The sequence below is a fragment of the Tauraco erythrolophus genome, chromosome 12 (genome assembly GCF_009769465.1).
Source record: "Tauraco erythrolophus isolate bTauEry1 chromosome 12, bTauEry1.pri, whole genome shotgun sequence".
NCBI lineage: Eukaryota > Metazoa > Chordata > Aves > Musophagiformes > Musophagidae > Tauraco > Tauraco erythrolophus.
The window spans coordinates 6,857,035-6,874,694 of record NC_141476.1 but is presented as its reverse complement, the minus strand read 5'-3'; the positions used below and the strand labels follow the sequence as shown (position 1 = coordinate 6,874,694).

The 17,660-nt window shown below is 48.0% G+C and overlaps 1 protein-coding gene across 2 annotated transcripts in view; it reads left to right on the top strand.

Annotated features, from left to right (window-relative positions):
• The first annotated feature begins 297 nt into the window (after positions 1-297).
• The window catches only part of LOC104372288 (monocarboxylate transporter 2-like), a 36,815-nt gene continuing 19,452 nt past the window's right edge, over positions 298-17,660 (top strand). Inside the window, exon 1 of one of the 2 annotated variants that reach the window (XM_086618973.1) lies at positions 298-544. In XM_086618973.1, coding sequence (XP_086475099.1) covers positions 328-544 — 217 coding nt within the window. In that variant the 5' untranslated portion in view covers positions 298-327. Of the gene's footprint in view, positions 545-12,460; positions 12,678-17,660 lie in introns of those variants that run through there. The other variant, XM_009977943.2, reaches the window with a different exon arrangement.

Below are 17,660 nucleotides of genomic sequence, written 5' to 3'. Positions count from 1 at the left end.
ACTTCAGTTCTGAATGAGGTCCATCCCTGAACACGGAAGCCGTGGGAGAATTTTGGTGGTATGTATTTAAAATACAGGTGGAAGGGCTGGATGGGGTTATTGGAGAGGGAAGGGTGATTTTGGTTGTGTTAGAATTGAACAATAAAACTAGTGATTGCCAGCAAAAGATCAGGGCTTCAAGAGTGGGTGATCCTCTGTACTCTAAATTATTTTACTCCGCTTTAAGATGACACCCGATCACATGATATGCATATTCTGTAAAAGACACATATCCTTTGCTCTGCAGGACACCGGGAAGTGGTTTTTGCTCTGAAATCTGGATTGACCATGTCTCCTCCAGTCCCTTCGGACCTGGGCTATGTCCCCCCTGACGGTGGATGGGGGTGGGCAGTGGTGTTCGGAGCCTCCATCTCAGTTGGGTTTGCATATACATTTCCTAAAGCTTTCACAATCTACTTTAAAGAGCTCCAAGCTGTTTACAGCATCTCCTACAGCCAGATTGCCTGGATAACATCCATCATGTGTGCTACCACCTACGGAGGAGGTAAGTGAAGCAAGACCGTATCTTCCTTTGGAAAAGAGGAGGTCTGAGCTCTATAACAAAAGGGGAGGGGACAATATATTTCTTTGAGAAAGTACTCGGAAAGCTCTAACTGCAAGTTCGGCTCTCTGTGTTCTGATGATGTACACTGGCAAACCAGAGAAAACCAGTACTGCTGAGCATTTTATTGACAACATACGTGATGTCACCAATTCTTGTTATTTCATCAGAAATCTTGCTATGTGTGGGTGGAGGCTTGGCCGTGGTAGAATTATTTGAGTCTTAGATGGTTATTTCAGCATATTTAGTGCTGCACCTTTTGTTCTGTTCATATATTTGGCTTTCTTTTTGAAACAAAATATGTATTTCTTCCACTCGTAATTGTAGAGAAGATGCTGGAAACTCGAAACCTGAAGTTTTGCTGATGGACAGGCATGGTATAAGTGCATTAAATCTTGAGATACTATGTAGATATATTCTTAAATATTCCCTAATTCTGTTGCTAAAATCTTGCTGGAAGTCATTTATTGAGGGATGATGGTTTAGATTACTTTGCAGAATCTTTCTGAAAGGACGAACGTATCCACTGGTTCCTTAAAACATCCCCTGAGTACTTGCACCTTGGCTGCAGAAGTTGCTGTTGCACAAAGGTTGTGGGAAGGTGTGGCTTGTCTTCATGATGAAGTCACCAAGTGGATGTTCTCAGTGGGATGTTTGCCTCAGACACTGATGCCAGGTATCAGCCTGCCACTTTGATCTGAGTAGCTGGTGTGTATCTTGCTGTTAATGTTTAGTAGAGGACCATCTTGCTTTTAGGTTGCTGATGCCTGTGAGGTGCAGCTGCTGGAGGTTATTGCTGGGCTCTTTGCAGAGTCTTGGTGGTTCTTAGCTTGTTTTGCAAGGGTAAAATGTAAAAGGATTAGCACTTAAGAACACAAGAATAGCCACGCCGACTCGCATCTACCTAAGCCTGTATTCTTTCTCAAACAAGGCCAGAGACACAGACTTTGGGAAAGACTGTTACAAACAAGTCATAGATGGAGGGATCTTCTCAGTACCCCCTCACCTTCAGGTCGGTGTGGTCTGGGGGCTTCCTGGGTGACACACCACAAACGTCAGGGTACACCCCATGTACAGAAGCCGTGCACAGTCATCCCAAGTACTTTAGGAACTGGTTTTATGTGGCAATAAAAAAAAGAGCTGTTTTGTCATCTGATATGGGATGGACTAAGGTGAAAGGATAAAATTTCTGTAAGGCTCACCTGGCACTCGGGACAGCGATACACGTTGCTCTGTCAGTGCCCTCAGCAATGCCTGTGGCTCCGTGTACAACTTGTGTCTTTACTCGTTTGACACCTCATGCCTGGTGGTGTTGAATATGTGATTCCCAAGATGACTGCATGCCTTGGAAAGCTGGCATGGGAACAAGCGACTCTTTACTCACCAATTCAAATCCAGCCCTTGTCAAGGGAGACTGAAGGCTCCAACCACCACCGAGCCAGCAGCTGGTCTCATCCCATTCCCAGGGGGCAGGCACCACCATTGCTGACCCACAGAGGCTGACTGCCACGCTCGGGGTTGGGGATGTATATGACCAGAGAGGTGCGAGGGATGAATCTCGTCCCTGCTTGCAGAAAGAGCCTTTTTTACGTGTGATGGGAGCCGATCGTCCGGGCAGCGAGGAGGCTTCGCTGGGCTCTTTGGGCTGCGGTCTCTGCTGCAGACAGACAGAACGGTTCACTTCCAGGGTTGTTAAATCAGCAGCTCTACTGAGTTCCGATTTCCCCTTAAAACAATGCAGGTGTATCCTGTGGTGGCTGTTTCATGTCCAGAGCTGAGAAGGGCTCACAGAGCCTGAGCAAGAGACTGAAAAGCGATTCGGGCTGTGGGGCTGTTAGAGGGTTTGTTGCCTCAGGGTGGCTGTTCCAAAACTGGATGTCTGAAACTGAGCACTGAATATCAGAGATGTCTCAGACTGCTTTTGGTTTCTGGCTGTTTGTTTCCCACGTTCCTTGAGCCAGGGCGCTCAACACCCGGGTGAAGATACAGAGGAGAGTGCAGTGAGGGAACTGCTGTCACTGGTCATGGCAGGGGAAGACGCTGCCACAGTATAAAACTTGTTGTTTTCATCACTGATCTTCCCATCTTTAAACACAGACTTTTATGAAATCTTATTGCTGCAGAGCTCTTATTATAAACTACAGCCGAGTGTGCCAGCACCTGACTTTCCCAGATGTTGTGTGTAACAACAGGAGGATGTCTGTGCAAGCAAGAAAATATGAGATGCTGTGAAGCAAGATGACTTTTCCTTTTCAGTGCTGCATTTACCCTTACACAGACTTTGAGCTAAGAACTCACTGCTGGCATAGGGGTCCTGTCCCCTCTTTCCTGGTGTTTTCACAAACACCTGTGTTCGTTGCTGCAAGAGCACCTTTCCTCTCCAGGGGGTCTGTCCCGTGGTGTGGTAGCTGTTGTTCTTCACCTCACTCTGTTTTTAAATCACTGTAGCATCTGGGTTAAAAAAAAACACCTATGAAAGATATTGAAAAAAAGTCTTAGGAAGAATCCCTGCTTACAGACTCTTCTAGAATCAAGGAAGATCAATTATCTCCTCTGTTTTCGCGAGTTATTAATAATTCTAAACATTTCCCTGTCATGTTCTCATCTTTCAGTTGTTATTTCCAGTAAATGGTGTTGACATCTCCATAGATCTGAAAGCAGCAGCATGCTAATAGTAATAGAAGAGGGAATGACAATAATAACAGATTTAGGAGCTTCGTCTCAGGGAATAAATATCTTGGAGTGTGTAAGTAATTGAATACTGAGTTTGATCTTCTTTTCAGCTACATCAGCATAAATCTAGAGCAATTCTGTAGCATCCAGTGAAGCTACACGCTTTGTTTGAGGGAGGAGGAAAGCAGCAGCGAAGCCTGCCCAGAGTGGCTGAGGGCATGCAGGGGATTCTTTCAGGGAGAATTATACCTTTAAACCCCAACTTTAGTTTTACAATATTCAGAAACGCTACAGCTAACTGTATACAAAGCAGTCGTTTAGGACAGCATGTGTTTCTTTGCACTAGAGTAATAAAAAATAAAAAAAAAACCACACAAAAAGCTTCAACAAACATTGAATATTGTTTCTGGGTGAAACTCTGATGGCACTGAAGTCAGCAGGCACCTTGCCATCACCTTTAGTGGAGCCAGGATTTCACCTTTCAGCTGCAAAGCTTGATCTGCTGATCTCTAGTGCTACAAGCCCAGCAAATTTCAGCCCCAAGCACGGCATTTGGGAAGAGGGGCTGGGAACTGGATGAAACTTTAGAAATTAATTCTGTGTCTGTAAACACTTGGTTTCACAAAGGTCTCCAGGAATGTGAAACGATGGAGTGCCCTGTAAACATGACTTAGATAATAATTGCATCTTTGAAGCCTGTCTCACAAGGAGTCATTTCTGTGGCACTTAGGGGGCTCTTGGGAAGGTCAGTCTGTAAACCCGGGATTACAGCAAGCTTGAGCAAACATTCCACTCGGACCAAAAGTCTCCTCTTTTTGATCTTGTGGAGTAACACGGATGTACGGCGTCAAAAGTTCAACAAGCTCCTAAAGAACAATCTGTGTAAGGCCTTGAAAGTTAATACTAAAGCATCGTGCTCGATCTGCTGGACAACGGTCAGCCAGAAGGGCAAAGCAGCACAGAAAACGCCGGCACAGGAGCCCGGCTGAGTTTACCTACAGTAAGACTGTGTATTGCATCACCCTGTGCTGAGGGCACAGAGGGCTGATGAGCCTCAAGTGATGTTCTACGCAGCTAGCCACACTGCGTTATCCATGACCTAACCTCTTCCCTTGTTTGATTCTGTTTCTTGTTTCTGTATCCCAGCATTTAACTGAATTGGAAAGGTCGTGAAAGAGGTTGCTGGGTTTCCTGTGCCTCTGCAGAGGAGCTGGTTAGGTGCAGAGTGGCTGCAGGTTTTCTCGTCCAGTCCTGCGTCCCACCTGCTCGCTTGCAGTCCTAGCAGCCTCGCTGGTGGCGAGAGCTGTGCCGTATCGGCCAAAATTGGCTTCTGCTGGGTGCATCCTTGTCCTTGAAGCAAATTAAAGGTGTCCTACGTTTACACAGCAAACAGCAGCACCTACTCCCAGGACGCCCAGTCCCAGAGGAAGGTTTTCTGGGGGAACTCACATCAAGAGCAGAAGCCCTTGTGGAGTTATCATCGCTTGTCACAACAGTTTTATTTGATGGGGGAAAAAACCCCTGACAACCCCCCAGCTTCCTCCTTGTGATACTTTTCCGTAGCTTTAATTGACTATCCCTCTAATAGCGTGAAACTTGGGCAAGGTGGGGTTAATTTTTGGGGAAAATACGCACAATATATAATGGCTCAGAGTACTATGATCTGCGAACAACGGTGTCCCAGAGACTACCTGCAAACTGGTGTGGTGTCCCCTTGTCCCCAAGCCGCCAACCCTCAATTCAGGCTCAGCCAGCATCGTGCAGTTCCAGCTTTTTGCTGTTCTGGAGTGGGAATTGCTCCTCATGGCGACCCTGTAACATCACTCCTCCCTCAAACAACAGGAGGGTTTAACAAGATCTAAAGCGCTCCACCTTTTTGAAGCATTGCTCAGATATCCCTGAGGCAGGTGATTTTTCTGTCCTGTTGACAACTACTCGAGAGTTTATTCGTGACAGGATAGTCTTGGAGGTGGGCTGGAGACAGCAGTGGCCTTCTGATCCCAGCTGTGCCACAGCTGCTTAGGGCCATGCCTTGGAGAAGGTGCTTGTGGAGGGACTGGATGTGTTTGGAGCCTGCAGTCACAATTCGTTGGATTAGTTTTGACAGTCTAAGCTGTGTATCTTTGCTAACCTGGTTCCTTTTCACTGAATTGAGTAAGGAAACTCTCACAAGAATATTTCCATCAGAAGCCACAGGAGACCTGTGGGTTCAGTGGAGTTGAGCCCAAGCCCACATGCTGAGGCTGCAGTACATGGAGGGTACATCCACCACCCAGAAACTCTCTCTATGTTTGCAAGCTGTGATCTTGTGGACATCAGCTAAATTCACTCAGAGTGAAAAATGTGGTAAAGTAGCTTCATGAGCAAACAGGCGTAAGATACCTAGCAGGAATCGTGTGGAGTATGTGTTGGGGAACTCAAGGCAGGGGCAAATACTGCCCTTGGAAACAACTCCAACGATTTAGGTGCTTTTCTAGTACGTTATCACCATTTCACATCTTCCAAAGTGGAGAGATGCACAGGATCATATGAAAATAATTATTCTAGGTAAAACTGGGATTATGCAGTGACTCTGAGTAAAGTTGGCTGAAAGTGGAAGAAGATGCTCTGAGGTGGAGGGAGCCACTGTCTCTGTCGCTGGTGTAACCAGGTGTCCCTGGTGGGATCAGCTACTCCGTGACAGCACTGGGAGTCTGCAGGGTGGTACCCGTGTGATACGGTTTGTGTTTGCCAGGACTTCTCATCCTTAACAGGGCAGAAATGAAAGTGCTGTATTTTTTTGTGTGCTTTTGCTTCAAAATAAGAACATGTAGGCAAAGTAGGGAAGGCAAACTGGAATAAGATGGGATATAGTACTAATTTTACTTCGACAACACTAGAGTGCCTTTCTTCACTACGTGTTTACCTTGAGCAAAAATATATGAAGTTGTTATCCCGTGGTAAAACGTCATAGCAAGGAAAACAAGGCTTGAGTCTGAGAGTAGAGAACCACCGTGGGAAGGCAGAGGTTTCCCTCTGCACACAGTGTTCTCCCGTAACGAGTCCCCTTTACTTTCGGTACAAATGAAAGAGTAGCCTGCTCTGCTCTGGCTAATGAGTAATTACACCTCCAATACAGCCTTCTGCCTCAGCTGTTTGTTTGCCTTTGTGTCCACAATCTGAAATGCCACCAGGCTCTGCATTCAGCAGTGTTTGGAAAAAAAACATAGTATTTGTCCTAATTTTCAGTCATTCAGGGCTTGGCTTAGCCAGACCTCTGCCATAAAAATTAATAGCTAAATTCTCGAGGCATCTTTGAGTGCTTCAACTATGTTGTTTTTCCCTTTCTATACAGTCATTTCCCAAATATAACAGAGGAAGATCCTATTGGGATTAAAATGTAAATGAGATGAAGATGCAATAGCAAAGGAATAATTTGGTTTAATTCCCCAGTGAAAACATTCCATTTATTAGAGTTAGATTAATTGTAGCCATCTTTTTACCAACACAAATGCTTTGGTTTGGGCTGCTGATTAAACTCTTGCAACAGGGGAAAAACAGAAGAAGTGATGTCACTGCTTGGTTTATGTTATCATCTCCAGGAAACCAGCTTCAAGCACCTGCCTGGTTTGACGGCACAGAGGCAGAGCTGGAGCTGTCTAAGAGGTTTGCTGGCTCTGGAGAGAGTTATTTCACATCGTGTGAATCCCTCTGCCTGCCTGGCCCCTGCACTATTAATACTGGGATTTAGCAAAAAGCAAGCTTGACATTTCATAACTTTCTGTTTCGACCTCTCCTTGACCCCTTGTAAAACATTACTGGGTGGAAAGCAGAGCCACGAGGCTCTACCAGAATCCCGGCTGGTTGACAATGGTGCCAGCACTGACGTCCCTTGGCTCCGTGCAGTGCCATCCCGCTGCCAGGTGCAGGGATGTGTGGGGCTGCTGGCTCTGCCCACTGCAGGGCATCTCACACAGCTGCGGAGAGGCTGTGTGGAAGTTAAAGGTCTCCTCAAAATAGCCATAGGGATGTCAAGGGATTGACCATGCCTGACCCACATGCCCCATTTGGAGCATGTGTGGGTGCCGCGTTGGTGGGGTGCTGCCCGCATCCCTCCCGCTGCTCAGCACCCCAGGAGCTGCTGGGAAGAGTTAGGTTCCCTTTAATTAAAACCTCGAGCATGAAAATATTAGTGGTAAATCCCTAAATGCTGGAGGTCTTGTGGCTAAACACTGAGGAATGCGTTGTATCAGCCCGGTCACACTCGGCGGTGAGGAGAGAGCCAGAGGGATAAGGGTAATTCTGCGCTCACCGGGGAGGAAACTATTGATCCGTCCCCAGGCTCGTGTTTTGTGATTGCATCTGGTTGGGGTCCAGAGCAAAGAATTTTGCTGAATTGAAGCCTTTTCCCAAGTGATAATCTGTATCAGCACGGATTGATCCTTTGGAAAAAGTTAAGAATGTTATTCAATATGAGCCGGCAATGTGCTCTTGCGGCCCAGAAGGCCAACCGCGTCCTGGGCTGCATCAAGAGGAGCGTGGCCAGCAGGTCGAGGGAGGTGATTCTCCCCCTCTACTCTGCCCTCGTGAGACCTCACTTGGAGTACTGCGTCCAGTTCTGGAGTCCCCAACATAAGAAGGACATGGACCAGTTGGAGAGGGTCCAGAGGAGGGCCACGAAGATGATAAGAGGGCTGGAGCACCTTTCCTATGAGGACAGGCTGAAAGAGTTGGGGCTGTTCAGCCTGGAGAAGAGGAGGCTCCGGGGTGACCTTATAGCGGTCTTCCAGTACCTCAAGGGGGCCTACAGGAAAGATGGGGAGAGGCTGTTCAGGAGGGCCAGTTATGATAGGACAAGGGGTAATGGTTTTAAAATAGAGGGAGGTAGGTTCAGGTTGGATATTAGGAAAAAATTTTTTACTATGAGAGTGGTGGAACACTGGAACAGGTTGCCCAGAGAGGTGGTGGATGCTCCATCCCTGGAGACGTTCAAGGCCAGGTTGGACAGGGCCCTGAGCAACCTGATCTAGTAGGAGATATCCCTGTTCCTTGCAGGGGGGTTGGACTAGATGACCTTTGAAGGTCCCTTCCAGCCCTAACCATTCTATGATTCTATGATTCTATGATTAGGAACATAAATGTGTAGGCCTATTTTTGGAGGACTGGGATATCTCTCTCCTAAGAGATTGCACTGAGGAAAGCAGCGGGGTCGCATCCTGGGCCACGAGGGCCAGCCCGGTGGTTTTGCAGACAATTGCTACTCATAAGCTCATTCATAAATTCAGAAGCTCCATTTTGGCTGTGGTTATGGATTGGATTTCACTGCTGATGTTTCTTATGGACATATGGAAAATTACACCAGAACAGTTTTGAGAAATGCGAGTGTGCCATTGAAGTGAGAGTCACAGACGCTGTAAAGAAGTGCAGTTACCTCTTTAGGTAACTGTTTTCATGTAGCAGATTTAGGTATGGATTTTTTTTTTTATTTTTTTTTTTTAATATGAAAGCAATTTCTAAAGCCTTTAATTGACTTGCAAAGACTCAATGAAGGAAAAACACTGTGGGGGTTACAGAGTTGTAGCTCCCACCTTTGGCTGCAATAAAATGCCTTGTGTAAAAGGCTTCGAACAAAATTCTTTCTAAATACCAAAGTGGTCCACTGAGAATAAATGGAAATGCTTTGCATTCTCAAGGGAGCCCAGGGTTTTTTTCCCTTTTTTTTTTTTTTTTTCAGGAAAAGAAAAACACTCAAGTTGTCAACACTAGTCACTATTTTTTTTTTTGTATGTGACCTTATTTTAAATATCGTTCATCAAACCTTGGGCATCAATAAGTGAAGGATGTTAGTTAATTTGATTTAAAAATCATGACTTCTGTGGGAACTGTCATGGAAAGCTTCGCAAAGGATTGGAAAATGAGCCTTTTTGGGGAGAAAGGAAGAGTTTCAGATTCTGTCTTGCTCCTGATCCCTTTTGCCCCTTTGCCCTTCTTCTTTCAACAGCTCTGGAGCGGAGCACTGGGAATACAATAGCAGTCACTTATTTACATGGAGGGCTGTGATAGGGAAATGAGTCATTTTAAAAGGTATTTTGCAATTTTAATCAATTTTGTTGCTGCTTGCCAACAAATTAAAAAACCTGCCCTCCAGGAAGCATCTGCTGCCTGGATGAGTAAGTGGAGCCTGACCTTGGGGGGGCTGTGCTCCAAAAATGGAGGGGGGAAGCACTCACATAGGCAGCTACTGTCAGATGAGCCCAAGCCTCCCCAAATTGTTAGGAAATCCTTTTTGACCTTGTAAGCCCAAGATTTCTACTGTCAATCCTTCCCTCCATCCTGAGGCTGTCGTGCTTTGCTTGTGAGCTTCTCTTCAGAGCAGCAACACGAGGACAAAGACTAATCGATTCCAGACATCTCTAGAAATAATTTGTTCCCCCCCAATATTTCCTGCTACAACTGGTTTCCTGTTTTAGTTTTGAGTTTGCCACCAGTTTGGGTGAACGTTTACCCAGAAGGTGTCATGCCAGGGTTTGCTGCAGAGAAAATTCTTCAACATTACAGCAAATTTAGCATTTCTGCAGAAGGAAACTGTCCCATCTTCCAGCCAAGGTCATGGCTGGGGTTGTACCTGCTTCTTCATCCCTCTGCTCCTGGGGGTTTCCATCTGCCCTTCCCTAGCTTCTGCACTGCTGCTAAGGATGCGCCCAAGTTCAGTCTCAGATGTGTTTGTTTAGATTTGGTCTAATTCTTTATTTTTGGCAGAACACAGAAAACAGCTGCTGAAACAAACCTCATTCCCATCTGTTAGAAAAACTCCACTAATCCAAACCCTCATCCCTCTGTAGGAAAATAGAGGAAAACAGCCCTGTCCCCTTGGCCATCCCTTTGTCCAGCTGCAGACAGGGTTTTCATAGCAGAGGGACTTTAATTGTCTCCTGCCATGGCAGACTGGCCGCCACGGTGTCCTGAGCCTTCGTGCACGCGGGACTGGACCTTGTACAAGCGATGCAGTAAAAACAGGGATCCTTATGGGCCGTAAGGTGAGTCTAGGCTACACCAAGACAAAACTCTCCAGGTCGTCACAATGTGACCCTGCACCTGAGAGTAAAGATCTGGTCATTTTAAGTTTACTCAGTTTTATAGGAAGAAAGAAATAGCAGTAATAAAGCATCTTACAGACGTGTTGTAAGGAGATCTTTAAGACTCTACGTTAACTGTGCCAGGAAAATTCCTGAGCAAGGCACTGATTTTTTTTGTCCCCTTCTCTGTTATTGCTTTATCACATATGTAGAAAAACAGGATTTACAGTAACACAAGGTCTATTTTGGAAGGGTTGGAGAGAGGGTGGAAATAAGGAGGGGAGCTCTTTCCTGTTTCATCGGAGATTGACCTATTTATACCTGAACCGAAAGTGGTACCACTGCAAAATCGTGTTGTTAATTCAAAGGTAGAGAAGAAACACCAGCCTGGAACAGCACTTTGTCTTCCCATGTCCTTGGAGAGGGAAGAGCTGTGTACAGGCCCAGAAGGGTGCGAGATGGGACAGCAGCAAAGTCTTTCAGAGCCCCTCACGAGCACAGGTATTTGGTCTTTCCTGGATTACCTGGGAAGTGATCCCAGCATCTCCATGCGGAGGCTACGGGCAGGCAGGGACCTCCTGTCTCAGGTGGAGCAGGAAAGCCCGCTGCCCCCCGCGACATCGCCAGGTAGGTGTCCTTCGGCTCAAAAAGAAGAGGAGGAAAGGAAAACATCAACAGTAACAGTGTTTAAATGCGGATTTTGCAAACAGATGATTTCCACACACCTTCCTAGTGCGACTTGTTTGTTGAGCGTTAGGTTGTCTTGTTTGAAAACCGACTGAATGCAGCTTGATAGGAGATTAGGGAAGAGTTGGTCTGAGCCTTAAACTACAGAGAAGCTGAGGGGGAATGGAAGCTCCGCTCAGGGGAGCTGGGAAGAAAGGGCCCTTGTTTGCAGTGCAGGTAGTGTAACTGATTTGTAGGCAAAAGTGTCTTTTGCCCAAACGATTTGTTAAAATCTCCCCAAATCATCCCACAGTCTTCATGGGTACACACGGAGGGAAGGTCTCCCTCTCCCCAAGGCTGGAAGCAGAGCGGGAGGCGACAGGATGGTGACACTCACCTGCCATTTCCGTATGAATTTCCCCAAAATCGAGGCAGGGAGGGCATGTGGCTGAATTCCTCCCAGACCCGTGGGGCTCTTACTCAACCCCAGAGGGAATCAAGGTTGAGCAAGATGTGCATCTGGCAGCGAAACTAAAACTTTCCAGCAAGTTCAAACGCTGCTAACGTTTCCCCAGATGGACCTCAACGTAAAAACTAGAATTTACAGCAAATTGGTGAACAGAAAGAGCGGGCAGAGAACAGCACAAGTCTGCGATGCTGTTGCGGTACGGGGACAAAAGAGAAGCGTGCAACTTCCTAAGGAGGAGAAAAGAGCTGGGGTGCTGGTGGAGACACGGGGCGGGGAGGAATAATTCCTATTTAAATAACTGAGGATGGTTTAATTAAGGCCCGCGGGATGGCCGGGTGCTGGTGCTGCCCGCAGCGCCTGGGCTCGGATTACAAATAACGTGGGGGAGGACGGGACAAGCAGAAGGAGATGGCACCCCCGGAGCGGGCTCGCTCTGCGTCCCGGGTGCCGGGGCGGGGTGGGAGCGGGGCCGGGCGGGCCGGTCCCGTCCCGTGTGGGGCGGTGCGGGCGGCGCCCCCGCCCCGTCCCGTCCCGGCGACCGCGGCGGGGTCCAGTGGCCGTGGCAGCGCCGCGGTCCCGCAGGTGGGTGCTGCGGCGCGGGGGGGTGCGGGGTGCCACGCGTGGCCGGGGGCTGCCTTGCGGAGGGGGTCCGGGGTGTGGGGGGGGTCGGGCACAGGCGAGTGGGGCGATGCACTGGGTCGGAGCCGCCGTTTCCAATCTCATCCACCTCCTCGGGGCGTTTGTGGCACCGTCCCTCTCCCCCCCCAACCCCGGATGCCAGGAGGCAGCATATAGCGGATGTTCTTTGCATTAAATGGCAACGCGAAACGGCAGGAGTGGGGAGCGACGTTAAAAATAACCGAGTAGATGGAAGCTGCGTTGGGACATGCTGTCGCTGCGGGGGGGGGGGGGTCTGGGGGAGCAGCTTCTGACTTTGCGCCTTTGCACTTTGTTTTTCAGGGCTTGCCAAGGAGCGCTGGGCGGCACGGCCCGGCCATGCCACCCCCAGGGACCGCGGGGCGAGCCCCCGGCCCGCCGGACGGTGGCTGGGGCTGGGTGGTGGTCTTCGGTGCTTTCGTTTCTATTGGCTTCGCATACGCCTTCCCCAAAGGCTTAGCCATCTTCTTCAAAGAAATCCAGGATTTCTTTGGCACGTCCTATAGCGAGATCGCGTGGGTCTCCTCGATCATGTTGGCCACGACGTACGGTGCAGGTGAGTAAACCTGCACCAGCCCCTGCGGCGCGCTGTGCTGTAAAAGCAGAAATAAGGCAGGAATCCCCGCTCCGGGCTGGCGTACAGGGAAAGCAGCAGTGTCCATCTGCACGGGCACTATCAACGGGTTTATTTTTTAATTACTTTTCCGGTGTCATTTAAGCAAACAAGTCCTATATGGAGCCTAAAGGGGCTAAGGGGTAGGTTTTTTGGTGTTGGTTGGGATTTTCAAACAGGCCCAGTGCCTTCTGAATTTGTTACTGGGTTCAGGTGTCTTTTGATCCCTCTGGTTGCCTTTTGGGCCTGTGAGAAACTCCAAAAGCCTTTGAAAATGTGGTCTGTGACCAGTTTGGTGCTGACATCCCTTTTATTTCCAGCTGAAACTGTAGCACCTTTGCTGCTTTTCAAAATAGGGCTCGTTTCACCAATATGGGTACAGTGTTACACGGAAGCCTTTATAAAAGGGTACAGTATCCCCTGCACACCAGAGGCTGAGCTGCATGATGTGTCCCATTGCTGCATCCCCTTCCCTGGCTGCGCTGCCTGCCGCAGGCTGCACTGGGGGCTTTCTCTGACACCGTGAACAAAATGTGGCCTTGGCCCCATCACACAGCACCGCTGTTCCTCCAAAGGCAGGTGGCACCAGCACTGCTGCTTGTAGCCAAATGGCAAGGGGATGGGCCAGCTGTTTCGAATAGACTCCTGCCTTTGACACAAGTTGGTAACTTTGCTCCTGAGAGGCTATGAAGTAGTGGTGTGACCCAGACCTGTGTTGCTGAGGGTAGTCCCCTACGCAGAAACCAGAACATTACCTATGAAAGCTTATGGAGCACTTTGAGGGCAAAATCCAAACAGTGATTTGGAAAGAGACATCCTCCGTTCAAGCCAGTGCCGTTGTCCCAAGCTACCCCATTTGGCCTCTCTGATGGGATGCTGAGCCCCAGCCCTGGGGAGCACTGCAGCTTTGGGATAGATTTTCCCTGGGACTCGTTATTAAATGCAGAGAAAAGCACTTTTCCCTCAGCCCCAGCAATATAAATGAGCAGTCTGCAGTGGAAAGGAAACAGCCAGGTTCTGTATAGGCTCAACAGGAGCGAGGGGGTTGCAGTGGGGGAGGGAAACACTGTTGTGGGGAGGCAGGTGAAAGGACCACTTGTCCTTTAGATGCTACTTAAATGCTGTTTTAAAGGGCTGGGGTAAATTATGTTGAATGTCTCTGAAGCAGTCAGGCAGGAAAAAAAGGAAAAGCAGGCGGCCTGTGCCTTTGGTGTGTTCAGTTGCCTACAGATGAGCATCTAGGAAGCTGCGTGTTTTAGAAGTCAGAGAGAGATGGCTAATGTTTGGTGCCAAAAGTGTGTGAATGAATGGAGGTTGCTGTAAATTTCGTGATCTGGTACTAAAATTAGGACATCACTTGTTGGGAAGGCTGTGGTTGGGGTTTTAATATAGGTGAGTGTGCTCGATGTGTCCCATGGAGAGCAGGGACTGCTGCTCTCCCTGATGGCTGGGTGCCCAACACATTGCCCTCTGTCTTCCCAGTAGCTCGGGGCATTGTACATGCAAGTGTTCTGCCCCGGGGAAATGCGGCTTCTTCTGTTGCACTCAGGCTTGGGTAGGTGTTAGCTGGGGCTCCAGACATGCTGATGATGGTCTCATGATTTCAACCAATTTGCAGTAACCACATTTTGGTTTGGACACTGTCATCCCCAGTGAAGCCGTGGGAAGCCCTGCTCTGCCATGGGGTGGGGTGAGACCTTGAAGAGAGGGCTCAGAAATCATGTCCCTTCCTTGTACTGCCATGTGCCGATGCGATATCCCATCGCCTATCCAGTAATGCTGCCATAAATGCACCAAAGTACTTATGTGTAGGTTGGAGGCTCCCTGACTGCCTCTCTGGGTTATTGCCATCTCTGCTTTGTCTTCCAACAAAAACATGTCCCCACACCCTCTGGTGTGGCAGAGATGCTCCGTGCCTGACCCAGCTGAATGAGGAACATGCTCTGCAGCTTAACTCTGGCCTGTCAGTGCCTGAAGTTGCTTGCAGGGGTGTAGCCTGGGGCGCTTGAGCCTCTTGGGGTGCAGGTCATGGCCAAAAAGCTGGTACTGGAGCAGGTGAAATGCTGCTCTGCTCGCCTCTGCCTTCTCCCACCTCCAGATTTTCCAACCCACTTTCTTCTCTTTCTCTCCAAGTGTTCAAGCCAGTGCTGTGTGCTCTTCACCTGGGATGTTGTAGTGGACTTTCATCCCAATTAACTGAGTGTCTCCTGCCTTTTTGCCAGGAGCTTTAACTTTACCTCCCCTCATGCTATTATACGGTAACACGGGGGATGATAAAACTGGGCACCGTTAGACTTAATTGCAGGCGGTTGTACCTTTGTACCTTCCCACTTGCCTTGCTCAGTTATGTCCATTTAATAGTCCTCCCCTCCTCTTCTCTGCTCTTGAATAAGATTTATGCTTGTTTGATCGTCCCTCTCTCTGCAGCGATCCAGGCTGAGACACCGAGTCGCCCAGCGGCTGCAGACACGGCCACGGTGGGAGTTTGCAGAACATGGAACAAATGAAACACGCGTGCCCAGGAGCGTATTTAACACAGCTAATTTGATTGACTGGGCATTTAACGCCAGAGTGGGTTTGACTTATGAACGACTTCAGTGATTTGGGAATTCTCATTGAAGGAACAAGGAGTCGGTTCCTGTGAGCTGCCCAAGTCTCGCTCTGCTGCCGTGCCCGTTAGAGCTGTTAGGATGCCCGTGTGGCAAAGCTTCATTTACTTTGCTGAAAAACTAGAAAATAATAGTTTAACACTAGATTTTTGCTAATCTTTTTGGAAAGAAAAGAAATTCTGAAATGCCAAAGTAAGCTTTCAACATAGTCCTGAGTAACAAGTGGAGTTACTAACCCAGGTAATTATTGCCACGGCTTCTCCATTCCTTCTCTTCCCAAACTAGTGCCTGCTTCCCAAACCTACTGCCTTTCAGAGCCAGGACTCAGGGCAGCGAGGCTGGCATCGTAACACGGGGATATCCCCCACGAGGGCCGACCTGGCCAGCTGGCTCTGCTCCCTCTGTCCCTGGGAGCTCGGGGCAGCCATGCCACCCAGCACCTTGGCAGGGTGCGGAGGGCCTGATGCTCTTGCTGACAACAGCTTTTGTTTGCAAACGTCCTCTAGAAACAGTCCCTCATTTCCTTGGCGTGCTCGTTGGTGTGGAGACTTGTTTTTAGGCTGTGCTGCTTACTGTGTAACAGAGCTTATGTTTGCATTTTGTAAATAATGCAAATGCAGTGTATTTTCTGAAAATATTCTCATGAACTAACCCAAATCTCAACAGAGTAGCTCTGTTGACTTTGACAGCATGGATGCAGATTTACAGTGACCACCTGAGGCTTTGGCTTGTAGCACTAGAGCGGTGCCAGTTCTTCAGACTAAGACTGAAAAATCAGCAGCCGAGACTGTTTCTGCCCTTCACTCTTTGCTTAATTTCCCTAGGAAGCTGTTCTACACCAGCCGAGGTTCTGGCAATATATATTGCAGAAGTTTTAATGTGTCTTATCCCTCAGTTTCTTAATCTGAACTAGGTTGCAGAAAACAATTCTGTCACTATAACACAAGTAGTAAAACAGATTAGTGTGCAGTAAAGTGGATAGCCTGGAGTTTATGATCGGGTACTTGCAGTTCTCGCCAGTGTTCATGTTCAGCAATTCCACATTTCCAGTTGTGGAGGGCAAACCGAGAGGTTGATGAGTGAGGAGCACAAGGGAACGTTGCTTTTCTGTGACCGAATCCTGCAGGGTGAAACCCTGTCAATCTGATAAAGAAGGATTTCTGTTTTGTAGTGTTTCTACGTTTTTTTCTGGTCATGGGTGTAGAGCTCATTCCTTACCCCAAGTAAGGAAAGTATTATGGAGCAGAGTATTTGCCAGTTGTAAAGAAAAGGAACCAGGATCTGTCCATAAGGGATCAGGGGAGATGCCACCATCCTTCCCTAAAGGTACTTTCAGCTGCACCTCAGCTGCCAAGCATCAGGCTCCGGGGGTGATGAGGACACGCCAACATTGTCAAAATTTGGAGCACCGAAGGGTAGCCATTGTGCTGCTGCCTGCCCTTGGCAGGGTTTCCTTTTGCAAATTACCTCCTTGGACTACGCTGTGCCAACACGAGACCAAAGCTCCCAAGGTCTCGCCCCAGGTGCAGGGATGAGTTTTGTTCAAGGAGACAATCTTCAATAGTAGAATTGCAAAACCAAAAGCCATCGGCCTTCACACCTCCTGACTTGGGCCATGTGCCCGTGTCGTGTTCGCAATACCAAACTGGGCTGCTTTTTCCCCATTTTTAAGTGACACATTTCAAGCTAGGCCACAGATGAGTCCCTGGAGATAACCATTACCCAGGGAACGCAGGAGGCAGTTGAGCTCCCAGGAAAGAAAAGATAAGCAATATTAATCTGCTAGTAATTTATTTGCCCTATTCAGCATCGGGGGAAGTAGCCAAACGTTCTGAAAAATAAGAAATACTGATGCCACTAAATTAATAACAGTAATGTTCTTGTAGCTGTTACAGTCTCCTCCAGGGCTGTAAGAGAGGTAAGGATCATGGGAAGAAGTAACATCTTTTATTATGGCCAACTGTTAGAGTTTGAACAATGAGCTGGCTTTCTGGCACATGTGCCAGAATAGAGAGAGCAATTTAAAACCTATGACAGTATCTGCATTTTCAAGATTTTTTTTTATGATGACCATGTGGCCAAAATGCTCCTTTCATCGTTGTAATAAAACATCAGACGTCATTGGAGTGAAACTCAGAGACCAGGTCCTGCCACACAGTCATTTCAGCTGATAAGCTTGAATAGCTGGGCCTAGAGCAGGAGGTATCTGACCTTTTGTTTTCCTTCATTTTGAAGAATCTCACTCTTTCTTTTGCAATTGCTGTGCAGCTGAGCCTTGTGCATATTTATATACAGTTTGTAGATGTAAATATGTGCT